The sequence below is a fragment of the Perca fluviatilis genome, chromosome 6, assembly GCF_010015445.1.
Source record: "Perca fluviatilis chromosome 6, GENO_Pfluv_1.0, whole genome shotgun sequence".
NCBI lineage: Eukaryota > Metazoa > Chordata > Actinopteri > Perciformes > Percidae > Perca > Perca fluviatilis.
The window spans coordinates 7176787-7202654 of NC_053117.1; the positions used below are offsets into that span (position 1 = coordinate 7176787).

General features: G+C 41.4%; 1 protein-coding gene across 1 annotated transcript in view; it reads right to left on the reverse strand.

Moving 5' to 3' along the window:
• Positions 1–6026: 6026 nt before the first annotated feature.
• Positions 6027–25868, reverse strand: part of erlin2 (ER lipid raft associated 2) — a 29199-nt gene continuing 9357 nt past the window's right edge. Inside the window, exons 4-12 of the mRNA XM_039803504.1 lie at positions 21732–21778; positions 21404–21465; positions 21070–21195; positions 17889–17962; positions 11515–11573; positions 8615–8706; positions 8440–8529; positions 6742–6821; positions 6027–6642 (exon numbers count right to left, since the gene is read on the reverse strand). Of these exons, the coding sequence (XP_039659438.1) occupies positions 6463–6642; positions 6742–6821; positions 8440–8529; positions 8615–8706; positions 11515–11573; positions 17889–17962; positions 21070–21195; positions 21404–21465; positions 21732–21778 (810 nt within the window). The 3' untranslated portion in view covers positions 6027–6462. The remainder of the gene's footprint in view (positions 6643–6741; positions 6822–8439; positions 8530–8614; positions 8707–11514; positions 11574–17888; positions 17963–21069; positions 21196–21403; positions 21466–21731; positions 21779–25868) is intronic.

The window sequence follows — 25868 nt, forward strand, 5'->3', positions numbered from 1 at the left end:
GGTACACACGTCCGGTAGTTTGAATGCAGATAATTGTTGTAAATGTTTTCTGCTGAAAACCGAAAGCCTGTTTAGCGAAGATTCAAGATGGCTGACAGTCGTTTTCATTCGGAATACCTCGGCCAGACTGGGCAGTCCAACCCCCTGTGGGCGTGTTGAAAACATACGGAAGTAGATCCTACTACTGGCTGTAGTCCTTTGCCTCTGGCTGTTGTTGTCAGTACCATTGACATATAGATTAATGGACCAATAGACCCCGTTGCTCTGGACGGAGACCAGTGAAGGCTATTAGAAGCACTTTTCCGGTGATGGCCAGCTTTACTGCGCAGCCTCCAACTGACAGAGACAGCGTAAATGTGACGTGAGCAACGTGTCTGAAAGTTGTAAGTGTTCTGGTAGCTGTGCCGAGAGAAATCTCAATCATTCCCAATCAGAGACGGAGAGTGTAAGTATATGTAAGGAGATAACATAAGCACAGGCTAATTATTGCTAACTAACATGCTAGTTAACATTAGTAATTAAACCTAAACAGCTAACGTAAGTCGAAACTGCCTGCGAGCTTCTCCTGTACTATACGGTAATTCCTCTACTGTGCGACAGTAAGTCACTTGGTTATGATACAATCGTTAGCCTATTTTTACAAAAATGTCTGCTACGGAGCCATAACGTGAGATACAAGGTAATGGAGCCTTTTATACGTTGTTGTGTTTCTTTCGAACTAAACAATGGACAAATCGAGTCTTTAAACGCTTCGGATGTAAAGTTATTCTCAGTCAAGTGACGTAAAAAAAAATGGCGGTAAGCGGAATGCTAACAGGAGGTGATGGCCAGTTAGCAACAAAATGGCGCCATGATGGCTCGAGTTCTGAAGCGTACGGCTCATACCCCTTCGATCCGTTCCCCCCTGCACAACTCGTTCTGCGCGATGTGCAAGATGACACGTATGCCATGACGTAGGCGCAGATGATAATGCTGCGTTCATGCCACCTCGAAATAACAGGCACCGCCCCACTGGTTACGTTGTTTCTGCAGCTAGATTCAGTCTAAAATAACGTTAAGTTAAACTTAATGGGAAAAGCAAGCTACAGCTAAATTAAGACATTACAGTAATAACAATAAAGACAAGTATTGAGTGATTGTATTTTAAATGAGCACAAGTAAAGTAGAACTGACGTAACAGCTATTATATATGTTAACGTTTATTTTCAAGTTTTATTTTGAGGGTCTTTTAAAGTTACATGCTGTCTCAGCTAGTGGTTAGCCGAATTAGCTGTTAGCTAAACTAACGTTAGCTTAACTGTGGAGGTTAACGGCAGACCGCTGCAATCAGCTAGTGGTTAGCCAAATTAACCGTTAGCTAAACTAACGTTAGCTTCCCGGTGGAGGCTAACGGCAGACCGCTATAATCACCTAGCGGTCCGCCGAATTAACAGTTAGCTAAACTAACGTTAGCTTCCCGGGGGAGGCTAACGGCAGACCGCTATAATCACCTAGCAGTCCGCCGAATTAGCTATTAGCTAACTAACGTTAGCTGGAGGCTAGCGTGTGAACATCTTGCGCATGCGCAGAACGGATCGTGCAGGTGGAAGCGGTGCCGTTATTCCAAGGTGGTGGTGGAATGAACGCAGCATTATCATCTGCGCCTACGTCATGGCATACGTGTCATCTTGCACATGCGCAGAACGGATTGTGCAGGTGGAACGGATCGGGTACTGACACTGGCCCAAAAAATCTTCCAATGACGCAAAAATCGTCATTTTACGTCATCGGAAGATTTTTTTCCAGGCCCCAAATGCAGAAATCTCTCGTCTCAGGGGGACATGAGGGAGGGAGGCACGGTCATTCAGAAATACTATCGGGTTTCTACTGATACAAAGCTGAATGCTAAATCGGTGAAGTATCCCTTTAAAAGATGCAAGTTTTTTTTTTTGAGAAGTGGAAGCCAGACGGGAGGCTCGAGGCTGCAGCTATAAAAGGTCTTGCAAATTTTTGTCAAATTAGTGTGAAACGCCAGCGTTGCGGCATTTCTTTTCTTTTTTCAAGTGGCCAAAATCATCCCGAGAGTGCATCGGCCCTTCTGGCATTTGCCAGAACTGCCAGATTGCCTACGTGTGGACTGTATGGAAGTGTTAAAAGGGCAATGTCTTATTGTACTGGTTCTTGATTTCTTTTATCGTTTCCTAAAAGGTTCCTGTCACTTTCCAGGGTAAAACTTTACAATAAGGTAGGGTACAAAAAACGTAACTGATGGTAAGATAACAAGGGTTGTAATGAGAGTTTAACGGGAACTTCTCAGTATGATGTATCCTTTGTCTTACTGTAAGTGGGCTCACAAATTAAAGGGAAGAGAAACAGCAATTCATGAGTAACTATTAGTTCCGTGCTTCTCAACGGATGGTTTGGAGTTAGTCAGGATCGAATGACGAAGAAAGATTTGGGTATGTGAAACCCCTCGCTCTCCTTTACAACCTGGAACTAATCATTAAAAGGCCAACATTAAAGTTGTTAAAGTTGATTTGGGATGGGAAATGCAAATAGTGAGAAAGTACTTTTTCAACTCTTTTAGATAATCAGATATGCAATTACAACAGCTGTGTAGATGCTAAATGTTTGGTTTGAAAACGGTTTTAATAATGACATGCTGTATATTAGATATGCAATGCAAATAAAAACTCGTAATAATGCCATTCATTTCTCAAAGAATAAACAGTACTTTATTGTCAAATGACAATATGTTGATTACACATTCACAATTGGAATCAGTGCAAGAACATTTGTTTTTTCAAGTCATTGTAAGTCTCTATCAATCAGAGAAATTCAAATTCAAATGACAACTGGAAGTCATTTTGAGGAACCGGACCAACTTTAAACAACAACAGAGAGCGGTGCCAATAACACATAATATAATCACTGCTTTGTACTAGAAACGATACATGGAAGTTGTATTTGGTTGCGGTGATTTCTGGACACAAGACATTGAGCTTCACACTACAGAAATATTCTCTCACCGTGGAACTGTCTGCTCAACAAAGAAGAAAAACTTATCGAGTTCCAAGAATCCATGCCTAAACATGCCCCTTCCCTGAAGCCTGACGCTATGTAATGAAATGAGTCAATCATCGATGCTGAGTGGTTCTTTTCAGAGCCTATCATTTGGTTAGTTAGCGCACACATATTCTGTGTTGTGAATTACCACAACCCTCTGTTGCCAAATGCTGTGACTCCAACACTTTCTCAACATGTATACAAAGAATGTGTTTAGTCATCTAAGACAGAGGTCACACATTAAAAAGAGTTAGTTTTTTTGGTCCTGATTAAGCCAAGATTTCTCAAGACTAAAAAATGATTATCTGACTCCTACAGACAATTTTAACCTGCGCAGGTTGGTAATATTTGTACTGCAAGTCCGTCAGCATCAATCAGTATATTGCACTTCCTACGCCCTCTTCCTCCTCCAGTGCATTAAGTCATGTTGCCATTCTTACAGGAAAAACATGAAATGGTTATATATTATTATTAGTGCTGTCAGTTAAACGCGTTATTAAGGGCGTTAACGCAAACCCATTTTAACGGCGTCAATTTTTTTTTAATCGCGCGATTAACGTTCTTTTTGGCCTAGCGAACTTTGTAGTTTTTTTCCACATGCGGTTGCAACAACTAGTAACGTTAGAAAAACTACCAACACCATGCCGGATCTAGCTAGACCGGAAACTAAACAACAGCCACGCCGCACACACTTGTTTGGGCTCGCGAGCCAGCCAAAGAGTAGCAGGCTAACGTTAGGTTTTGAGTGGATGGCGAGCAGGAGACGGCGAAATGGATGCCAATAAGATTCTGAATGGAAAGTTTGAAGCGCAACGGTTCCATTGACAAGACCAAAGTGATGTGTGTGTTTTGTTGTTGTGAACGGAGCCATCATCGCAGCACGTCCAGTCTGAAATACCACTTGATGGCCAAGCTCACAGCTGATGCCAATTCTCCGCCCCCCCTCGTCAAAGCCAGGCGACAAAAGCACAAAACAAGCCGATCCACTTTAGAGCATTAAAATGAGAAAAAAAAAATAATAATGGGACAAAAATAAATCAAGGGACATTTAGAATAGATAAAAATGTGCGAATGATTGAGAGTTAACTATGACATTAACGCGATTAATCGCGATTAAATATTTTAATCGTTTGACAGCACTAATTATTATATATCATCATGGCCTATCAACAAAGGTTGATGGCCACATGTCTCATGTATGAAATCTGGAGTAGAAAAGCAGTTTGTTTTTCTTGTCAACACCCATCGTCACCTTTTTCAGAGCGGCCACGGTATTGAACTCCGAACGCAAAACCGATATTAAACAGTCAAAAAATAAAGAGCTGCACAAATATAGTCTCTCCACTGATTGTACAGTGAGGAAAACAAAAAGGTGCGACATACATACACAGCAAAAATGTGGTACAACTTCAAACGGCTGCACAAATTCAATTAATATTTAACAGGTCCCCCGCGCTCAAAAGAATTATCTTACAAAACATAAAACAAACAAATGGATTGATATGACATCCGACAGGCGGCAGCTACCACACGCTACATTCATCGTCCCAGTGTTTTGTCTACAGTGACTTATCTGGTCAGGGTCCGTAGTTTTCTAACAGTTCAGAATAAGAAATCACAGCCTACCCATCCTCAGATTTGGTCCTTTGTTTCAGCAGGCGAGTATCAGCATTTGAATAACTTCGTTGATCTTGTCAAGTCATTCCACATCCTCTAGGATTTAGCAGAGCTTTCCTGACCTGGACTTGGACCGTGAGAATGTGGGACATGTCATGTGTTTGATTAAAAGGTCTGTCTCCCCGCCCGCCCACTGGGATGCAACTACTTCATTCACAAACGTTAAATTGTTGCAATTGCTAAACCGCTAAATCGTTTCCTCTAAATCCCTCTTTTTGAACAGCCGTGTCCTTTAGTGCTGTGCATTGGGCTGTAAAGAGTGACATTGCACTTAAAAAAAACAAAAAACGTATGTGTTGGTAAAACGTATGTATCACCTTTTCAAAACCAAAAACACAAGGAATGGATTAAACTTTGTGTTCATCTGCGTTAGCGAAAGTTCTCATTTCAACCGACAAAATGGACGTTCATTGGCTAGAAATGAGAATCTGCTTTTTTTCTACCTCTGTCTGAGATCACAGACCAATTGTGTAGAAAATGACTCACAATTTAGATGGTAAATCTGCAATTTAGTCTACTGGATTTGTGCCTGTGTGAGAACTGAGAGCATGACAGGCATAGCAACAGTTACTAGGGGACAGGGGTTAGTGAATGGCCAATGTATGTAACAAGAAAAACTGATTATATTCATTGCACCTGAAAGCTTAATTAAGATGAATTATTAGTAATTTCCCCGCAACTGAACAAATATCTCTGCTTCAAAAGCTGACAGCACACATGTACCTAAATGGTTAACAGTATAAACACAGAAGCAGTAATGGATCGGTGATGTTGAGAGAGAGAGAGAGAGAGAGAGAGAGAGCAGCAGTGGTTGAGCGAGCTACAGAGGGAGCGCAGTAATCCGAGGAATAAAAGGCTCTCGTCTCGCAGCACCTTCTGAAACACACACACACACACACACACACACACACACACACACACACACACACACACACACACACACACACACACACACACACACACACACACACACACACACACACACACACACACACACACACACACACCGAGTGAAGGTGCCACACTGTCGGATTATGAGTGAACGCAGAGCTTCATCCTGTCAGTTTCTGTCAGGGGAACTTGTGCGCAGGTATGAGACCCAAGAGACAAACGGCAATTGGAATTCAGAACACGCCATTATTGGCTGGGGAGGGGGTTACACACCCACGTTAGGCCCTAAGGCTCTTGTTGAAGGCCAGAAGTGTTCTGACTCTGCAAAAAGAAAAAGAAAAAAAGAAAAGAGAAGGTCCAGGCAGAGGGCAGGTTCTCTGCAGATACAGACACCACCCCACACTGCTAGTTGGTTATGAGGATTGAGAGGGATAACTTTTGTATTAGTCTAAACATGTTTTTTTTTTGACGAAAGAATTGCGTATTATATCTTTAAGGAGCTACTTATACACCCACGGGTGATGCTATTTCATCTTGGTTTTATTTCATATTTACCTAGTCTAGACAATCTCATTCTCTATCTGAACAGAGTAGAAGAATAGGAAGCTTCTTAAATAACTCAAGTCGTCTGGCTCTGAGCTAGGATAACATTACATCCTAGTCAAACTTCCAGTGTGATTTCTAGCAGGTATTCGGAGATGTTTGAGAAATACGGGCCCTGGTCAGCAGAGCTTCACCGGGTCAGAGGGGAGAAGTTGCCAGCTAGGCTGTGGGCCGGGGCCCTGCCCTGCAGCAGACGGTCCTCCACCCCTGGGTGGCCCTGTGGGCCCCAATACTTCCCTTCCCTTGCTAATCCAGGTCCAGGATCTGCTCAGCAACAATGTCCATGGCTGCAGAGGCCTTGATAGAGCTCCCTGCAGAGCCAGAGTCCACAAACATCTGGGGTATTTCGTTCCCAAAGTAGATTTTGCTGTTGGCTGCGATGGCCTTGTACTTCATTAGCTGCAAGTACTCTGGTGTTAACTTCAGCTGCAAGAGGGGCGACAGAATTCAAATTACATCAGAGCAGTCTGGACTTCACTATTAGTCCTGGCTAAGGCGGGAAGTGTGTTTGTGTCATCTCTTTACCTTATTGGCCTCTGCGATTCTCTGTGACGTATAGAACTCTGCATCGGCCCTGGCTCTCTGCTGGGCCAGGAAAGCGCCGTCTATAAATCAGAAACAAGCGGTCAGAAAGTAGGAAGCTGGCGTAAATACTGCAATCTGCAATTATGACTTCAATCTAAACAACTGGTTCCCAGACTCAAACAGCAAACCAGTACTCAAAACAAACACGCTTGGAAATAAGCAGTTCTGACTGTACACAGCACAGCTGCTGAAAACCACTTGGAGGTCTACTCGTAATCATAACACTAGGTTTTCTTTTTAAAATCGCATTGACTTCTGATGCACTTCTACAAATCTCAACTTTGTTACAGTGTTCAGCATGTTTGGCAGTTTGGCTGTCGCCATCTTGTTTTTTTTAAACTGGATGCGATGATTTGTGGACGAGAGGGCGGAGCTAGCGAGGATGATACGGCCAAGCCAGTGTTGTTTATGGTTGCAATGGCGCTTTGCCAAGCTAAACGCTAAAGAGGGAAAGCTGCAGACTTTAAACCCTTCTGAAGCGAGTGGTCCAGCGGAGTTTTACCAGTGGGTAAACACGGACCCCCGAGGTACTGGCGCCATTCATCTGCATGTACAGCAAAACACAGACAATCAGGAGACTTTCCCTCCTTTAGTTACCAGCTAACGTTAGCCTTGGTTGGCAAAGTTAGATAAGATAAGATAAGCCTTTATTGTCTCAGATAGGAGAAATTCATCTTGGGCATTCGAAAGAAACAAAATGGCGACACATCGCACATAAACACACAATAAAAGTTGTGAGGTGGTGGTAAATGTACAGTGCAGGTTTCAGTTTGTCCATTAATAAATGATGCAGCTTTAGATGCAACATTTGAGGCTGTGGTTCATAATTGTCACTGGGTGAAACCTGGCTCTAGTCTGTTTACACAATAGTCTATATCCACGCCGGATTTCACTCATTTAGGCCCGATATCCGTTGCCTTGGACTTCCTTTGTGTTGTTATTCTAAACTCCGGTGGATTTGTGAGGACTATGGTTAACTGCTCCTCAGATCTCTGCAGGGTAAATCCAGACAGCTAGCTAGGCTATCTGTCCAATCTGAGTTTTCTGTTGCACGACTAAAACAACTTTTAAAATGCACACGTTCCACCACAACAAGTTCCTTACGAGCCTATTTTGCAGCGGCACCGCGCCTTTTCACCGCCCAAGACGATTGTGATTGACTTAAAGAAATGCCAGTAAACGAGAGCCCATTTTCCTCCCATCACACATGCTGTGTGGACTAGTCAGACTCTCCTCTAGCGCGCTTTGGAATGAGGTTGTGGCAAAGCGAGACTAATAACAGTAACATTTTAGATGAGTAATCCAGAACTATAACTTGTTGAAAATAGCATGGTTACATTGAAAATTATTCCTCAACTAAAACTCTCAAACGTATCTTTACCATGTCATGTGATGTGCTACTTCAGTATACAACAAACTAATATTATTGGGAACACAACAGATGAACATTTAGTATCTATATTCACATTATAGACACCACCGCTGACTATCCCTAGAACAATTTGGCCACAATTAGGTCCAATGACCATACAGGGTTCAGCCATTTACTAGATTTAGACCTAATCTTGTTACATTGTTGTGCTGGCGCTTTTAATTCAGCAAAGGATTTGCGTACTTCTTCCATGGCTGGAAACAAACCTTCGATTTCAGAGATCCTTTTTTCAGTTTCCTTCTCCATCACCTTCTGTCCAAACTTGATCTCTGCCACTTGAGCCACTTTCTCAGCCTCTATAAAACAAAAGCATATTTGCATTTCCAACCTGTAGTGTGTGTAATGCACTTCTCCGCGATTGCTTTATTCCGTCTCTCTCACCTATCACAGCTTTGATCCTTTCGGTTTCTGCCTCCTTCTCCACAACCTTCTGTGTCTGTACAGAGACAAGCAGCTTCGTCTTCTCGCTCTCCCTGCAAACATAAAACACACACACTTTAACTGTAAAACCCAGACTCTGCAAGGCTTCATGGGAATGCTTATTTTGTTGCTGTCTTTATGGCGTCTTGTCTTCTGACTGTAAATTTTAACCCGTACTAATGTCTTGCTGTTTCCTTTTGCTCTGGTACCCAAAACAACTGGCCAAAAGGACAAAAGTTGAAAATTAGACACATTTACAGAAATGTTGATTAATGTGCATTGTCCGTATAAATAAATAAAATGAAATATTCCAATAGTAGTATGACTTTTTTTTGTTTTATCTGGAGCTCGTTTTAAATAGTTTATAAAGTGGTTGTGCTGTTGTGGCTTCCATTTCTTGCTGTTATTGTGGAGCACTGCAGGCGGCCTCCATGCTGGAGTATTGCGCAATACCAACAATAACTCATCGTCACACACTGTTAACAGCCTTCTGTCTGCTCAGGAACTTGCAAGATCATTTTACCTGGCTATCGGCTCATTACCCGCACCTGGTTTCACCTCTGGCCCATTCCCTCATTAGTCCCTCACTAATATCAAGTCCACTTTCCCTTAGTCCCTGCCCGATTGTCCTGTGTGTTAATGACAAGCTCTCCAGTGTTACTTAGTGTATATTTCCCTGGTCTGCCTGTTCTGACCCTGTTTGCCTGCGTTTTGGACATTGGATTCTGCCTGCATGCTTCTCTTCGGATTTGTTTGCCTGTGTGACGAATTTCCCGGTTTTGACCCTGTCTCAACTGTTTAAGTAAACTGAGCTTTTCTTACAAACTCCAGACTGTCTTTTTGTCATGCTTTTGGGTTCAAGTCTGCCAGTACCAGTGAACATTTCAGTAACAATCCGGCCAATGTGAAACTAGGTGACTCAGAATCATCCCAGACTGAGCTGCTGACACAGGCCAACATGATTCAATGTTGTGCTACGCTTATTGCGGAGAACGCAGACGACAGGGTTGCGCAATAAAAAAAAAATGCCAACGAAAACAGTAGTTAATGTGCTTACTATATAGGCACCTGTTTTGTGAGAGTGCATGAGAGTGTTAAAGAAATTATGTTCCTTTAAGTTTTTGTTAACCATTTCAACATTTCTCTGACTATTATTGCCACTGTTCATCTCATCCCCAACCGGCACCGTCAGACACCGCCTACCAAGAGCCTGGGTCTGCCAATGTTTTTTCCTAAAAGGGAGTTTTTCCTCGCCACTGTCGCATTATGTCGCTTATGCTTGCTCTTGGGGGAATTACTGGAATTGTTGGGGCTTTGTAAATTATAGAGCGTGGTCTAGACCTACTCTATCTGTAAAGTGTCTCGAGATAACTCTTGTTATGATTTGATACTATAAATAAAATTGAATTGAATGCATCGGTTTGAAATTGTCTCACTGTTTTAAGAGCTGTGACATGGCGATGTAGTCAAAATGCCTATGCAGAGGGTTTTTGTCTCACTGATTTATGAGTTGTAGAGAGGCTTGCGACTATAAAATCTGAATGTTAAACTGAGTGAAGTTCTGACAGTTTATAAAAAAAAAAAAGGAGACAGGAATGTCTGAATGGCTATTGAAGGACAAGCTATATATACAGAGACATTTAAAATCTTGCCACTGGCTACTGGAAATTGTTAAACAACCTTTTGATTGATTTGTAAAAATATTCATTTGGCTGCTCTCCAATAAGCTTGGATTTATTCTTCTTGTGGCATGTATATATTCACACGATGTTCCTATGTCAGGCAGCACAGTGGCTCAGTGGTTAGCACTTCTGCCTCACAGCAAGAAGGTTCTGGGTTCGAACCCAGGTCGTCCCGGGCCTTTCTGAGTTAAGTTTGCATATGCTCCCTGAGTTTCCTCAGGGTGCTCCGGTTTCTTCCCACCTATGCATGACATGCATGCTAGGGAACTAGGACTACAGTTGAAAAGTAGCCGAATGGCTAACACTGGCGCATTTACAGAAATGTTGATTAATGTGCATTGTCCTAATCAAATAAACTTACAATAATTATTACAATAAATGTGTCCTTTGGGAGCTGCGGAGAAAAACTAAATGACACTTTTGCTTTGTAGTCCCTTAACTGCGGCACAGAGCCCAGTAACCACCGCTGCTCCCATCTCTCTGGTCCAGACTTCGCCAGCATTTGATGAACACTTGCCTCCTCCAGAACGTTATTCCAGTTCTCCTCGTTCCTGTAACCCATTCCTTGTGCAGTGATCCCTTGCCTTTGAGCTCCACACACACACACAGAGAGGTCTTGGGGGGGAGCCCATGCAGCTGCAGCAACAGTCACACTTACTGTCATTGATCGCTGCCCCATCATCCCACTAACCAAGTTATCCACTGCCAAAACAAACGCTGAAGTTACTGTATGTTGCAACATGTGTTCCGGCTGCATGGCCTCCCAAGTGAAGTGGCCTCTGACTGTGAATTCACTTCTCAATTTTTGTCTGAGTTTTGCAGGCTGCTGGGTGCCACTGCCAGTCTGTCATCTGGGTTCCACCCCTAATCCAATGGGCAGGCCGAGCATATAACCCCGAAAGGGAGACGGCCATGTGCTGCCCTTGCCTCATGCGACCCCGCTATCAAACGCAATCCTTTATTACAGTTGCCATGACTAAGCACATGCTGCTGATTCACAAAGCCAGAGTAAGATGTTCACAGTCTGAGATGAAACAGCAGAGGTCTTACATGACTTGGCAGAAGGAGTTGATGATGAGGATCTGGTCTATTCACTTGGGAGTGAAAAAGAATTACACAACACAGACTTTAGAGGTCAGGGAACATTCCTCGTTGGGCATGGAAAAAAATAAAACTCACATGAGCTCGTAGTTCCTGCGAATGCTCTCTGGGATATTGGGTTTTGTGACACGGACCGCCTGTGGTTTAGTGAGAGACAAACAAAGACAGAGAAAGAAACAGTCAGTTCTGAAGAAGGCAGATAAAGACAGCGTCAGTATTAAAAGCAACAGGACTTTAAAAATAGGTTTTCACCACCAAGGGAGTTATAAAAAAAAAGGGCACTTTTAGAGGAGCCCTGAGACACAAGGCATTTTTGTTCAAAGGCCCACTCTAAACTGTAGGATTATATGTTTCCCCAAAAGAACTTGTTATTTCAACTGTTTCTAGAGATTTACAGGAAACATTAGGTTGGAGTATTAAAGCCCAGTGGAGCGTTTAACACTCAGAAGTGAAATGTGTGTATGTCTGTGGGTTGTGGAGGGGGGTGGATTCAGTAAGGGGGAAAACCACTCAGGCTCCTTTTCAAGTCATAAAGTTGTCCTTTATAAAACCCTTCGGACAAACAATATCTTGTGTTGTTGTAATGAACTCTCCAGAAGGGGGGATGGGGGGTTTATAGAGATGGTGACAGTCAATTTAAAGCCAGTTATGTTTACCGGCTTTGAGTGCAGTTCACTTTTTGCTACTTCCAACGGTACATGATTGCTGGACATACCAACCAAACTTTTTCTTCACTTTCCTGGAGCACGAGCTGATAGCTGACAGGAACATGACAACTGTTGTGTTGAAAAAGGTTGAGAAAAAAAAGGCACTACCACAAAGCTGGCTCTTCGGTGTCTACCCTTCATGAAAAAAATAAATAAATAAAAGCCCAGCTTAAATTCACTCAGAGCATTTCACTAAGAGGAAACTCAATAAAAAGCCATTTTGCCGACAATAGATATCAAACAAAAGCCAGACAGACACTATATGAATACTATATACTGTACTTAATCTCGCTTCCTCCGCAGCGCTGTGCAGACAGGTCTCTATCTCGGAGCTGCTGACGGGGAAAAGAGAGAAGTCTTCCTCAGACTCACCCTGGGTCCGGTTGTTTAAGGGTGTTTTCACACATACCTTATTTGGTCCGGACTTTCGGACTTTTTAGTTTGATCAGAACCAAAATTACAGGTATGAAACCTCCCCCGGACCACGGTCCGGATCAAAAGACCAAATTTTGGTCCGATAAAAAGAGGTGGTCTCGGCCCGGACCAAACTGAACCATGGTCCGGTTCGTTTATAGTGTGAAAGCATTTTTTGGATGGTTCGGACTTTTGGACCAAATAAGAAGCTCTGGCAGGCTCTCCTTGTGTTACAAGACCGGGGAAGCTTTTAAGGAATAGCTCGGTGCTTGTGGGTGTGTGTGTGTGTGTGTGTGTGTGTGTGTGTGTGTGTGTGTGTGTGAGTGAGTGAGTGAGTGAGTGAGAGAGAGAGAGAGAGAGAGTGAGAGAGAGAGACTGTGAATGAGCTCAGAGCAGACAGCTGTCGGCTATCAGAGCGGAGAATGCATCAGCAGTTTATTTGTTAAGTGGTAGTAAATACTACAGTGTTGGTTTCAGTTTGTCTCTGAATAAATTCTCCAGAAAGAAAGTTCCCGTGTCTTGCTTCTCAACATCACAACAAAACAAAAAGAGCCGCGGCAGTAGGGGAGAGCAGCAGGCAGTTGAATAAACTCCGACACAGAGAGAGGATACGAGAGGATGGGGAAGCCCGTCAACAAACCAATCAATTATAAGTATCTGGAGACGCAGCTCACGTATGTGATGACGGCAGGACGTAGTTTTGTCACGTAGAGATCTTTAGCGCGCTTGCATAACTGCAGTGTGAAACCAAAACTTACCGGATCAAATGTATACAGTGTAACAAAAACATGAACCTTGGTCCGGACCTTGGTTCAGACTTTCATGTGTGAAAACGCCCTAAGAGTGCTGCTAACTTATAACATTACCCTCGGCAAAATACCCCCCCGAGAATCAAATCCATACTTCAGCGTTAACCGTCACACCTGTTTGGAAACACCACCATCTAGGCCTGCATGATATTGGAAAAAAACTGACATTGCAATATTTTTTTCCCCTGCGATATATATTGCGATATGAAAATAGACAAATTTTTACAAGATGACATATATAGCTCTATTGAGAAATAATAAATCATTCTCGACTACTGGGGTGATTTTATAAGGGAGCACATCTACATAGACAATAAAAATGAAATATGTGAACCATTCTTTGTTGAACTGTACAAACACCAAAGCAAGTAAGCGCTGTGACTACTCTTCTGAAGTGATTTTGGAGAGGGAAATTAGGTACAAAGACACTGGTTGACTGACATGACACCGTTGTATTCAGAGAATACTATCAATCCAGGCTAAAGTGAATGATATTAATAATGCGTGCATGCTTGTTTGTTTGATAAACTGATCAACATTGATTGCGATTGGTGGTTTGCTGAGCATGCAGACCTGCATGTCGCACACTAGCAACAAGAACATTTAAATCAGTGTAGATTATGTTATATCAGACACAGGGCTAGATTTATCAAGCCGTTTGCTCCCGTTCCAGGCGCTAATTGGTCGCAAAGACGGACGTAACCGATGCGGGCTATTTACAAACAGGGCGCACTTAGGTAAAATCGCAGATTGTCTGCCACATGAGCGAGAAGAGACAAGTTGCGCTTTCAATATGCGTTCGGGAGGGGCGTGGGGAAAGTGGGAGTTCCACCCGAAAAGGTGGGAGGATAAGCGCAAAGTGCCCCTAATTATATATTCCGTGGTATTTACAAAGACTGTCAGTAAGAGCGCGCCTCTATTCTGCGGGGGAAATTCTCCGCCTCTTAAAAGCAGGTCTAAACCAGCCGCAATCGAGTTTCCTCGTAGACCTTTATGCCGCTGGTGAAATGGCAACAGTAATTTGAGCAAGACGAAGACATAGGCGAGGCTGAAAATATTTTGAACACAAGAATCACACTTTGTCAGTGAACACAACATCATTTAGCGTTACTTATCAAGCAGCCGTGCAATATTAGAGTTACTGGAAGAAATCAAAGATGACATTGAATCTCCCACTCAGCGTTCACATCCCATTCCAGCAGTTGTTAAACTCCTCGCTACGTTACAAATATTGGCATCAGGATCATTTCAAACAGTCATAGCATCAGCAGTGGGAATATCGCAGTCTGCACTCAGCCATATCATAGCACCAGTACCGCTTTGCTACAGCGCAATTTACGGTATAGTGGGCGGAGAAAGACGCTGTTTGCCTGATGGGTGTCAGGGTTGATAAATACTACGCAAAATGTGGAAGCATAGCGTGCGCTATTACCGAACTCGCATAAACAGACGCAGCGCAAACTGCGCTAGTGTTAGTAAATCAGGCCCACAGACTGCTGTAGTAGATCAGTGTTATGTTTCCAGCGTCGCAGCTCAGAACCGTAACGTTAGTTGGGACAGACGCCTTGTTTCTAGGCGAACTATAGTAGCTTTAGCCTGGCTGGTAGCAGCGTTCTGTGGTGAAAAAAGGCCGGGAGATGTTGTGATTACGTTGCTGTAGCTTCACTACCGAAGAAGCATGTGCTCTTACGGTACTTTTCAACACACAGAGAGCCTCACTTTCCATAACAAACCTCATCGAACTAATGTTACGTTACATACACACGTTGCCCACATGGCTACCTGTCTTAAAAAGGGGAAGGGTCAGCCGCTAACAATCATGTAAAAGGAGAACGGTGAAAGTTCACTTATCAAGCAGCAAAAAAGTTTTTGCGTCATGTAGAAATATATTGGGTTTAGAATAAGAATGTCCTGTAGCCTAGGATGGCCTCGCTGTCTCCTCCTGTCTGGCATGTTTAAAATAAGACTGGTTCAAATTTAGTGGATAAAAAGTGCTCCTGATTTGTTTAATAAACATTTGGAACAGAATGCACCTAATGAAATATCTTAAAGGAACAGACAATCTCTAGGCCATGAGAGAATAAGAGAATGAGAGCGATCCCAAGGCTTGCGTACAACTTCTCTATCTTCTCGGAGACAGAAAGCCTGAGTGATATCCAACCAATTGGCGGCCCAGACGCAATGGCGGGAGGAGGAACCTGAAGATGAATAAAAGAATAGGGAAAAGGAAGGTCCAGGGTCAGACCCGGAGAGACTTGGTTGGTGGCTACGGAGAGAAAGTCTTGAAGGAGCGGCTGATCCATATGCACATGAAATATCGGTTTGCAATATCATTTTACTAAAGATTGTTATAGTTTAACTGAACGAATCCTGAGTTTTCATTTCCTGGTCTGCCTTTCAACGAACACAATAATTAAAGGGAAAACTTTGAGAAGTGACCGGTTGTTCTTAAAAGACTCCGGCCTTTTGAGCCAGAGTAGAATCGTTCGCATTTTTTCCTACAGTCAACATCGCAATGTCCTGCAATGTGACTATCGCGATGTAGACAATGAAACAAAATATCGTGCAGCCCTACCACAGTCATTAAACGCTGACCGAGGCGATATCAACATGCGATATCGTTGACAAAAAAGACAACACTAAAATGTAGTCTTTAGTTACATTGCCTTCCACCTTTTCTTCTGCCCTCTTCTGAGCTAAAATGTTGTATCAACAAATTAACCTTAAAACCATACTATGATCCATACTAGGGCTGAAATGATTCCTCGAGTAACTCGAATAATTTGATTACTAAAAATCCTCGATGCAAAATGATTTGCCTTGAAGCTTCGTTTAATCAATGTTACCAACGTATCGCTCACAGTGTTTCCGCACGGAGGATTATTACGGTCGCACAACAGGCTGACGCTGCTGGCGACACATGCCATGAAACTGACGGCGCAGTTTACAAAATGAAGAAAGAGCGTAAATAGTCAGGCTGGAGAAAACGACAGAAAGTGTCCGAAGTTTGGAATCAGTTCAGACGTAATTAAAACGAAAATGCCGTACAGTGTGTCTACTGCAAAATCAAACTAGCTTACCACGATAATAGCACGATGTCAATGCTTCAACATCTCAACAGAAAACATGGAGTCTAACTTAATCATCCATTCCACGAAGCGGACCCAACAAAAGTAAATCACAGAGTCGTATGGGACGATAAAACTACACCAGACACAACAACTACCAAAAACAAAGACAAGAAAATACGTAGTGGTGACCACAATTTGACCTAAAGATCCGACTTGTTGACTATCCCTTCGGGAAAACAGCCGATTGTTGGGCACCATTTTCTCTCACACACTCTGTTTTCACGGAGAAACAGCTGATCAACGATCTACTAGCATAAGTGTAACTGAGCTGTCTGACATTGTAATCAAATATATAAATGAAAATAGGTTAAGTATAACTTATATATACTTAGAAGCCTATATACAGATCAGTCTCAGGTTGAAACTTGCAGTTCTGAAAGTTAAGTTGCACAATTTAAGGTAAAGTTTCTGTATGTTAAATGTATGCCTTAGTTTGAGGTTGTTGTTGCATTTCAGAAAATGTTTTCTTTAAAAGAAATGTAATATGGCACTTAAAGTTTAGTTTTTTGAGAGATAGTGTAAGCAATGTAGGCAATACAAATTTAGCTTTTTCCGAAAATTAAACCATTGTATATTATTGCTCTTCAATAAAACAAAAGTATTTCTTATCCAATTACTTGATTAATCGATGGAATAATCGGTAGAATACTCAATTACTAAAATAATCGATAGCTGCAGCCCTAATCCATACAGAAAGGTTCATGTTATTATAAATCTCAACCCTGTGTGCACCTCCTTAACTCCTGTTAAATCATGTTACACTAAGGCTATCCCAAGTTAATTCTTGTTAATTTTAGTTGTTCTAGATCATTGTTCATTTCATAAAGTGTTTTAAATCGTGTTTTGGGGATTCAATAACTGTTTTGTGCCGTAACGGAATTACATGTCCGTATTGCATTCATTGCAATCTCATCTGAACAGATTTCTGTCATTCAAACTACTGGCTTATAGTTAAATTTTTTTACAACATGCTTAATAAAATGTCTGATTTTATTCAGGCTCAAGGGGAAGGAGAAAACATTAACTGAAGGCTCGGGTAGCAACGATTAGCAACGATTAGCAATGATTAGCTCCGGTTAGCGGTTATCTCCAAATATAGATCATCTCAAGCGGACACACTGCCGTGGAGAAAAAATGTGTGGCTTTTTTTCTTTTGCAGTTCAGATGAGATGCGGTTAATTTAGGATTATGTCACATAGCTATGTGCTGACATGGATACATCCATCCAACATATTTCAATAAAGTAAAGTCACATCAATCAGTTTTGCAAAGGAATCAAAATATGCATCAAATGTCAAAAACGGGACTTAGTTTTTGCCCATCTGGACCAGAGACAGTTTTGGTCTCAGCTCTTTGTCTTGACTGCAAACTTTCTGGTGGTTGTGTTGTACCTGTATGATGAGTCCTGGTGCCATGGATGTTAGATCCTCTTGTAGTGTCAACTTCAGGTTTTCATCGATTTGGTCTGTGGGGGTGAAGTACGAGAAAGACACAAGGTGGGTGGGTGAACTGAGGACAATTAAATTAAATTAAAACTAAAAAGCAGAAATAGTTTAGTTTCATTTCAATGTCTCTACAAGTGGATTATGTCAGATATTTTAAATTCATTAAAGTTCTTGACTCGTCAAAACTGAAATACTGATACACCATCAGTAATATGGAAATTATTCAAAATAATTCAAAGTAACATAGCTGGAAGGAACTTTCAATCTGCTTACTGTAAACCAGAGATCTTCAACAGGGGGCCCGTGACCCCTATAGGGTCCTCAGAGTTAGTGCAGTTAAATTATGTTAAAGTATTTGTTTTGAAAGTTTATTTTCTAAAATTAATATATGTATGAAAATATACTTTAATATGAATCCAACATTTTAATAGGAAAGATAAATTGGCCTACAGGTGGAGGGTGGGGGTGTGGCCTTGACCAACTGCCACTTTGCTTGTTTGCAAGCCATGATGTCTCTCTCATGGGTGGGCCAAATTCTCTGGGTGGGCAAAGCAGAGAAAGGGTGTAAACCTTGCTCCTTATGACCTCATAAGGAGAAGATTCCAGATCGGCCCATCTGAGCTTTCTTTTTTTTTAGAATTTATTTTTGTTAATTTCTGTGGGTCACCATAATCCGGTTCCAGGAAATACATCAAACAAGGCGAAACAATAAAAAATAAAATTTCAAAATAAATCAATAAAAAGGACAGATTTCAAAACAGTTTCGTCAAAATTTCATTTCTATTTTTTATATAGTATACTTCCCTCAATTCTTATTGATTTTATCGACCCACCCCCACCCACCCAGATCACACCCACCTGAATCACACCCACCCACCCAGATCTCCCACCCACACACCCACCCATACATCCACACACACGTAAAATAAATTAACGGGGTTCTAAAGACAGGTTCTAGAGGGCATCATAAATTTGTCTCCATTGGCTGTCAAATTGTTTATTTTTATTCTCTGACATTGATCTTTCAATACTCAGATAATACTTCATTAGGGCCTTCCAATTCTCTATTGAAGGTGCTTCCTTATTTTTCCAGTTTTGCAAGATCAATTTTTTAAAGATAAGAGAGGAAAAAAGTATCTGCCAACTAGTTGGATATCTTATTCCCTCTATATCTTGAAAAATACATATTTTTGGGGAGAATATTGTTTCTCTATTAGTATACTTAGATAACCAAATCTCTATACCCTCCCAGGTCTTCTTTATACCTTTGCAGTACCAAAAGGCATGCATAAGGGAGTCACCATATGAATTACATTTTAGACATATATCCGATGTATTATCAAACTTGTTTATTTTATCTCTAGTGTAATATATTCTTGTCATTATCTTAAACTGTATTAGACGCAGATTTTCGTTAGTAGTTAATTTGTACGTTAGTGACAAACTTGCTTTCCATTTTCCTTTAACATCAACCCCTAGGTCTTCTGTCCATTTATTGTATATACTTTGTAATAATGTATCACTATTTTCTATGCTTATATAGTAAATTGTACATAGAGCCGATCAGCCTCCTTTTTTTGTTTATTTGGCTAAAAATATTAGATATTTCAGGGCTGATATTCTTTTCCAAGTCAAAATTACAGATAATCCAGTTTTTCAGTTGCATATACCTAAATAATTCTGTATCTTTTAGATTATATTTGCTTTTTAATTCACCGAAAGGTGCAACAATATCATGATTTATGACATCTGACAACTGCTTTATTCCACCTTTTATCCATGTTTCCCAGTATAGTTGCGTACTCCGTATATTTATTGAGGGATTGCTCCAAATAGGTATATGTCTGGGAAGCCCCATTTCTTGATGAAGAATTTTTTTTATTTTATTCCAGGCCTTTAATGTACTATTAATAACAAAATTTGATGATTTGATATTGCTCTTAGAAAAAAGCGCCAACAGTAAGCTGTTGTACTGCAATTGATTATTTTCTATATCTATCCATGGATCTTAGTTTGTTTTATTTATTATACGATCAACATAAAATGACTGAGCTGCTACATGATACAACTCTAAGTTAGGGAGATTTAAACCCCCTTCTGCTCTTGAGTGATACAAAAGTTTCCTTTTCAATCTAGATGCTTTATTTGACCAAATGAACAAAGAGATTATTGAATTTACCTCTTTAAAAAAAGTTTTAGGTGACATCTAGCCACTGGGGGACCATAGGCAGGCTGGGGGAACTCATATTAAAAAGGTCCCATGGCAAGAAAATTTCACTTTATGAGTTTTTTTAACATTAATATGAGTTCCCCCAGCCTGCCTATGGTCCCCTATTGGCTAGAAATGGCGATAGGTGTAAACCGAGCCCTGGGTATCCTGCTCTGCTTTTGAGAAAATGAAAGCTCAGATGGGCCGATCTGGAATCTTCTCCTTATGAGGTCATAAGGAGCAAGGTTACCTCCCCTTTCTCTGCTTTGCCCGCCCAGAGAATTTGGCCCACCCATGAGAGAGAGACATCATGGCTTTCAAACAAGAAAAGTGGCACTTGGTCAAGGCCACACCCCCACCCTCCACCTTGCCCCCCAAAGAGCACCATGTCATGGGACCTTTAATGTTAAAAAACCTCATAAAAGTTAAATGTTCATGCCATGGGACCTTTAATATCCATTAATTTTCATCCAGCCGGCCTAGTTCAATATGCAACTCAATTTTATACAGTATATGCAGTAGGGGGTCCATACTCCGTGTCTCTTTCAGCTATAAAACAAAAAAAAACATTGAAGCCTCCTGCTGTAAACAAACCTTTTACCACCCATAATTATTGTAGGTGTCTCATCATTAGGCCATGGTTGTGTTTACCTTCTGAGGACCTTTGCTAGGTGGATAGTTTGTAACATTCACAAGTGTGGGCTCACTTCAGCAAAGGGCATATGCATTAGCAGCTGCTGTGTATAACAGGGCACCGTCTGAGTTGTAAAGACAAGCCATAACAAGGGTGCTATGAACCCTCAGCTGTAGGCTGACGACATGCTGTTTGTGTAGATGTATCATTAAAAAGAAACTGAGATGAGGTGTTTCAAAGTAGTTGTTAGTGCATACCCAGTCCGCCCAGTCTTCAGCACTTACCGAACAAGCCGATGTAGACCTCCTGCAGCGAGTGAACACTGCAGAACTGGTTGAGCTCATGGTGAACCTTGTTGAATATCAATGCTTTGTCGTAGTCTGCCGTGAAGTTCCTCACTATGTCGTACACTGCAGAGAGGGAAATAAGTGCTCAGCGGATTCAGAAATGACAGCAAACACAGATCACACGTACAGTTGGTAATGTGGCTCGGCTGGAGCCAAGGGTGAACGTGTTTGTCAGTGCCAAGTTGTCTTCAGATGTGAAAAGACCAGAGCAAGGAATTCAGGATAAATACGTTGTTTGATGTTTTTGGCCTGTTGAACACTGGGGGTTTACCTGCTGATTGAACGAGATAGTTCACCACTTCTATACGGTCAAAGTAAATCATCACTCCTCCACTGAAATAAAAAAGCAAACATAACATTGATATATTTGATAGGCACTTTTATCCAAACACCAGCACAAGATAAAGGGTTTGTATCTTCAGTTTGGGTGATGCAGATGTGTGCTGATGAACCTCTGACCACTGACTCCGGCAGTGTTGGTGTAATAGTTCAGCCAAGGTATTGTGTGGGAGCGTGTAGGGTACAAGACAAACGTTCAGTGTTTTAAATCTGGGGAACACATCTGATACTACTTCAGCCAATCAAAACAGCAGACCTACCTCGTGCCGCATGGTACATTCTTCACCTCGTCTGTCTGCAGCGTTGTCTGTGAGACAAAAACAGAGATTCGTGTTTCCATTTTGTTTTTCTTCCAAGAATCGGAAAAGAAAAGAATTGGCAGTTAAACAAACCGACGAACATGGAGAAGGGTACGGAACTTTTACATGGCCATTTTCATTTTAAAGTTCTTCCAGACAGCGCAGTCAACAGAACCAAAGTTATTTGTAGCCACTGCAAAGTTGAATTTTCTTATATTTCAGTACTTCCAGTTTGAAATATCACCTAAATGAAATACACACCGTTGATACCAGCAAATCATTCAACTAGGGCTGAAACGATTCCTCGAATAACTCGAATAATTCGATTACAAAAAATCCTCGATGCAAAATGACTTGCCTCGAAGTTTCCAAAGTTTGGAATCAGTTCAAACGTAATTAAAACTAAAACTCTGTACAGTATGTCTACTGCAAAATGGAACTAGCTTACCACGATAATAGCACGACGTCTAACTTAAATCATCCATTCCACCTAGCGGACCCGACAAAAGTAAATAACAGTCGTATGGACGATGAAACTACACCAAACACAACAACTACCAAAATCAAAGAGAAGTAAATACGTAGTGGTGACCACGATCTGATCTAAAGAGCTGACGCGTTGACTATCCCTTCGGAAAAACAGCAAATTGTCTGTCTGTCTGTCTGTCTGTCTGTCTGTGTGTCTCTCTCTCTCTCTCTCTCTCTCTCTCTCTCTCTCTCTAATAGCCTAAGTGTAACAGAGCTGTGTGACATTATAATCAAATATATAAATGAAAATAGGTTGAGTATAACTAATATTTACATATAGGCCTACTGTAGGCTATATACAGATCAGTCTCAGGTTGCACAACTTAATGTAATGTTTGTGTATTTTAATGTATGCCTTAGTTTGAGGTTGATATCATTTGAAAAACAAAATTCTTTAAAAACAATGTAATATGGCACTTAAATGCACTTAATAGGTTTAGTTTTTTGAGAGATGATATTGTAAGCAATGTAGGCAATACAAATGTTGCTTTCTTCTGAAAAGGTTGCTTTTTTTCCCTAAACATTTCACTGTCAAAGAGCCTGAAACGAAAAGCTGTGGAAAACAGCAGCTTTAATGATGAATGGACTGATACGCAGGCTAGCATTCGTCCTGTTATGCCTCATTTGAACTAAGACAAAAGAATACAACGGACAACATCATCGAGAATGAAGAACGCGGACATGATGATGGCGTCATTCATGTGCATATTAAGTAGCCACATGCATCGGTTTTGGTCTTATAATACCTCCATAGGTTTACCGCTCCAAAACCTTAGACTAAGGCTCCTTATACTGTAGGCCTCTTTCTGTGGACACAGTTTGGAGAAACAACATCCAGCTCCCTGCAGCAGATCTGAACTGGCAATCAATCTGGAATAATATTTTAATGACCGATACCGTCCCCAGAGTGCTCTTCCTTTCGGTTTTATAAATGGCTCAGCCAAATACAGTTGTGGTCAAAAGTAAAGAACATGTATGTCACGGGAGTCATAAGCTTTGCTTATACGGGCGAGCCATCTACGGGGGCCGGCACCACGGTGTTGGGTGCGCTATGAGCATGCACGGGGACATTTATGCTCAATGCATTGTTCATTGCAGTATTCTCTGAAACACCAGAGGGCGTACAGATAAAATAATCTGTGAATAAACAAGAAGTAGTAGAGATGAAGAGAGGGAGTAAAGGGAAAGCAGGCTGCCAGTCTTCCTAGCTGACATCGGCTTCTCTGGGCTCATCTGAGATGAACTGACGCAAAGTGGAAAAGTGTGCTGTGGTCTGACGAGTCCACATTTCAAATTGTTTTTGGAAATCATGGATGTCGTATGGGGGGGGGGTGTTAGTGCCCATGGCATGGGTAACATGCAAATCTGTGAAGGCACCATTAATACTTTATGGTACACACAGGTTTTGGAGCAACATCCAAGCAATGTCTTTTCAGGGAGGTCCCTGCTTATTTCAGCAAGACAACGCTAAGCCAGATTCTGTACGCGTTACAACAGCGTAGCTTCATAGTAAAAGAGTGTGGGTACTAGACTGGCTTGCATGCAGTCCAGACCTGTCTCCTATTGAAAATGTGTGGCGCATTATGAAGCGCAAAATACGACAATGGAGACCCCGGACTGTTGAGCAACTGAAGTCGTACATCAAGCAGGAATGGGAGAGAATTTCACCTACAAGTCTTCAACAATTAGTGTCCTCAGTTCCCAAATGCTTATTGGGTTTTGTTAAAAGGGAAGCTGATGTAACACAGTGGTAAACATGCCCCTGTCCCAGCTTTTTTAGAACGTGTTGCAGGCATCAAATTCAAAATGAGTGAATATTTACAAAAAACAATAAAGTTTAATAGTTTCAACATTAAATGTTTGGTTGAAAAGGATTTGCAAATCATTGTATTCTGTTTTTATTTACATTTTTTAACGTCCCAACTTCATTGGAATTGGGGTTTGTACATACAGCAACTTGAATTATCAATTTTGGTGATGTGTCAATCAAATTAGCTTTGAGGCGTGGCGTGAGCTGGTGACTTCTCTGAGCCCATTTTAGGGCTCGTTTGATACACTCAGACTCATCTACAAACGCAACAACGGGAAAGTCTAAGGAGCTCAGCACAGATCTGAAAAAGCAGATCATTGATTTAAATAAGTCAGGAAAGTCACTTGGAGCCATTTCAAAGCAGCTGCAGCTCCCGGGAATAACTTGTTTGCAAGTATAAAGTGGATTGGCACAGTTGTTTTCGCTGCCACGATCCGAAAGAAAACACAAGCAATCATTGGCTGCTGGGAGAAAAGTGTTCAGGATGGTCCAGAGTTCACCAAGAACCACCTAAAAGCAGGTCTGCGATGATGATGATGTGTGTTTTACATCGCCATGGGCTGAGAGGCTGCCGTGCAAGGAAAAATAGTTTTCTGCTGATCACATCGACAAAGAAAAGGCCTTCTGCCGGACAAAAGAAATGTAGCTATTTGGCCACAATGACCACGTTTAAAATCAATCAAATATATGTTTGGATCAAAGAAGGTGAGGCCTTTAACCCCTATAATAATAATAATAACAATTTTCAATAATGTCAAAGATAACATTTTCACTGAATATCTAACAAATTAAAATATATTTCAACTTGTGTATTTATTTTAGAATGAATATTAATGATTATTATTATTTAATATTAATTCATATTATTAATAATATGGCAACATTATGTGAACATTGAAGTGAATTCAGTGATTCAGCCTAATGGGCTCAGATTGAGTTACATAACTTTAGGCTACTCTGACACTGTTTGCAATTATTTATGATATTTCAAAAGGAAAAAAATATTAGATTTATTTATATTATGTTATTCCAGCCATTTTGTAATTAATATATTATCTGAGTTATTAATTACACACTAATGTAAATGAATTGCTCGCTAATAAAAATTTGTTATTCCAAAGGAAATCATGTTGGCTCACCCAAATTATCTGTTGGTCCACTCACATTTATAGTCAATATACCCTTCTAGTTTAAATAGGGATGTCATACAGGAAGAAATATTTTTTCAGTGACCATATAGTTCAATATTTGTAAGTGTAGTCAGTGTGTTCTGCTTATTTTATCCCTTCAGTCAGCTTGAATATGTTTTTTCTATGGGAGAGGGAGAGCTAACAGGGCAGACTTAAGGGTTTTTTACACTAGACGCATCCAAGGTGGCCCGATTTATGGTGCACGAGCCGAGGTCGCGCACGGCTCTTTTTTTTCAGCGGCGCGCGACAAAGCGGAAACAGGAGGCCTGAACGAGTTCGCTGACAACCGGATGTCAGGACTCTCACAGTGACTGCAAGTCTCTCATGTAAAGTTGCTGGGTTAAGAGGAGTTCTTTTATGGTGAATGAAAGGCTTGATCTGACGAAGTAGGTCATCGAATCAAACCGAAGCATTGACGGCAATGCTGCTGCCAGTTCTGCCGTTGTTTACCTTTTTCCTTTCTTCTTCTAGTCCGTAGAAAGAGCAACGTCGGTAGCCTTTGCTCATTAGCGCCACCGCTGTTCAGGAGAAGACCGCAACTAGTGTCGCGACCACCAGCGCGGGTATAAA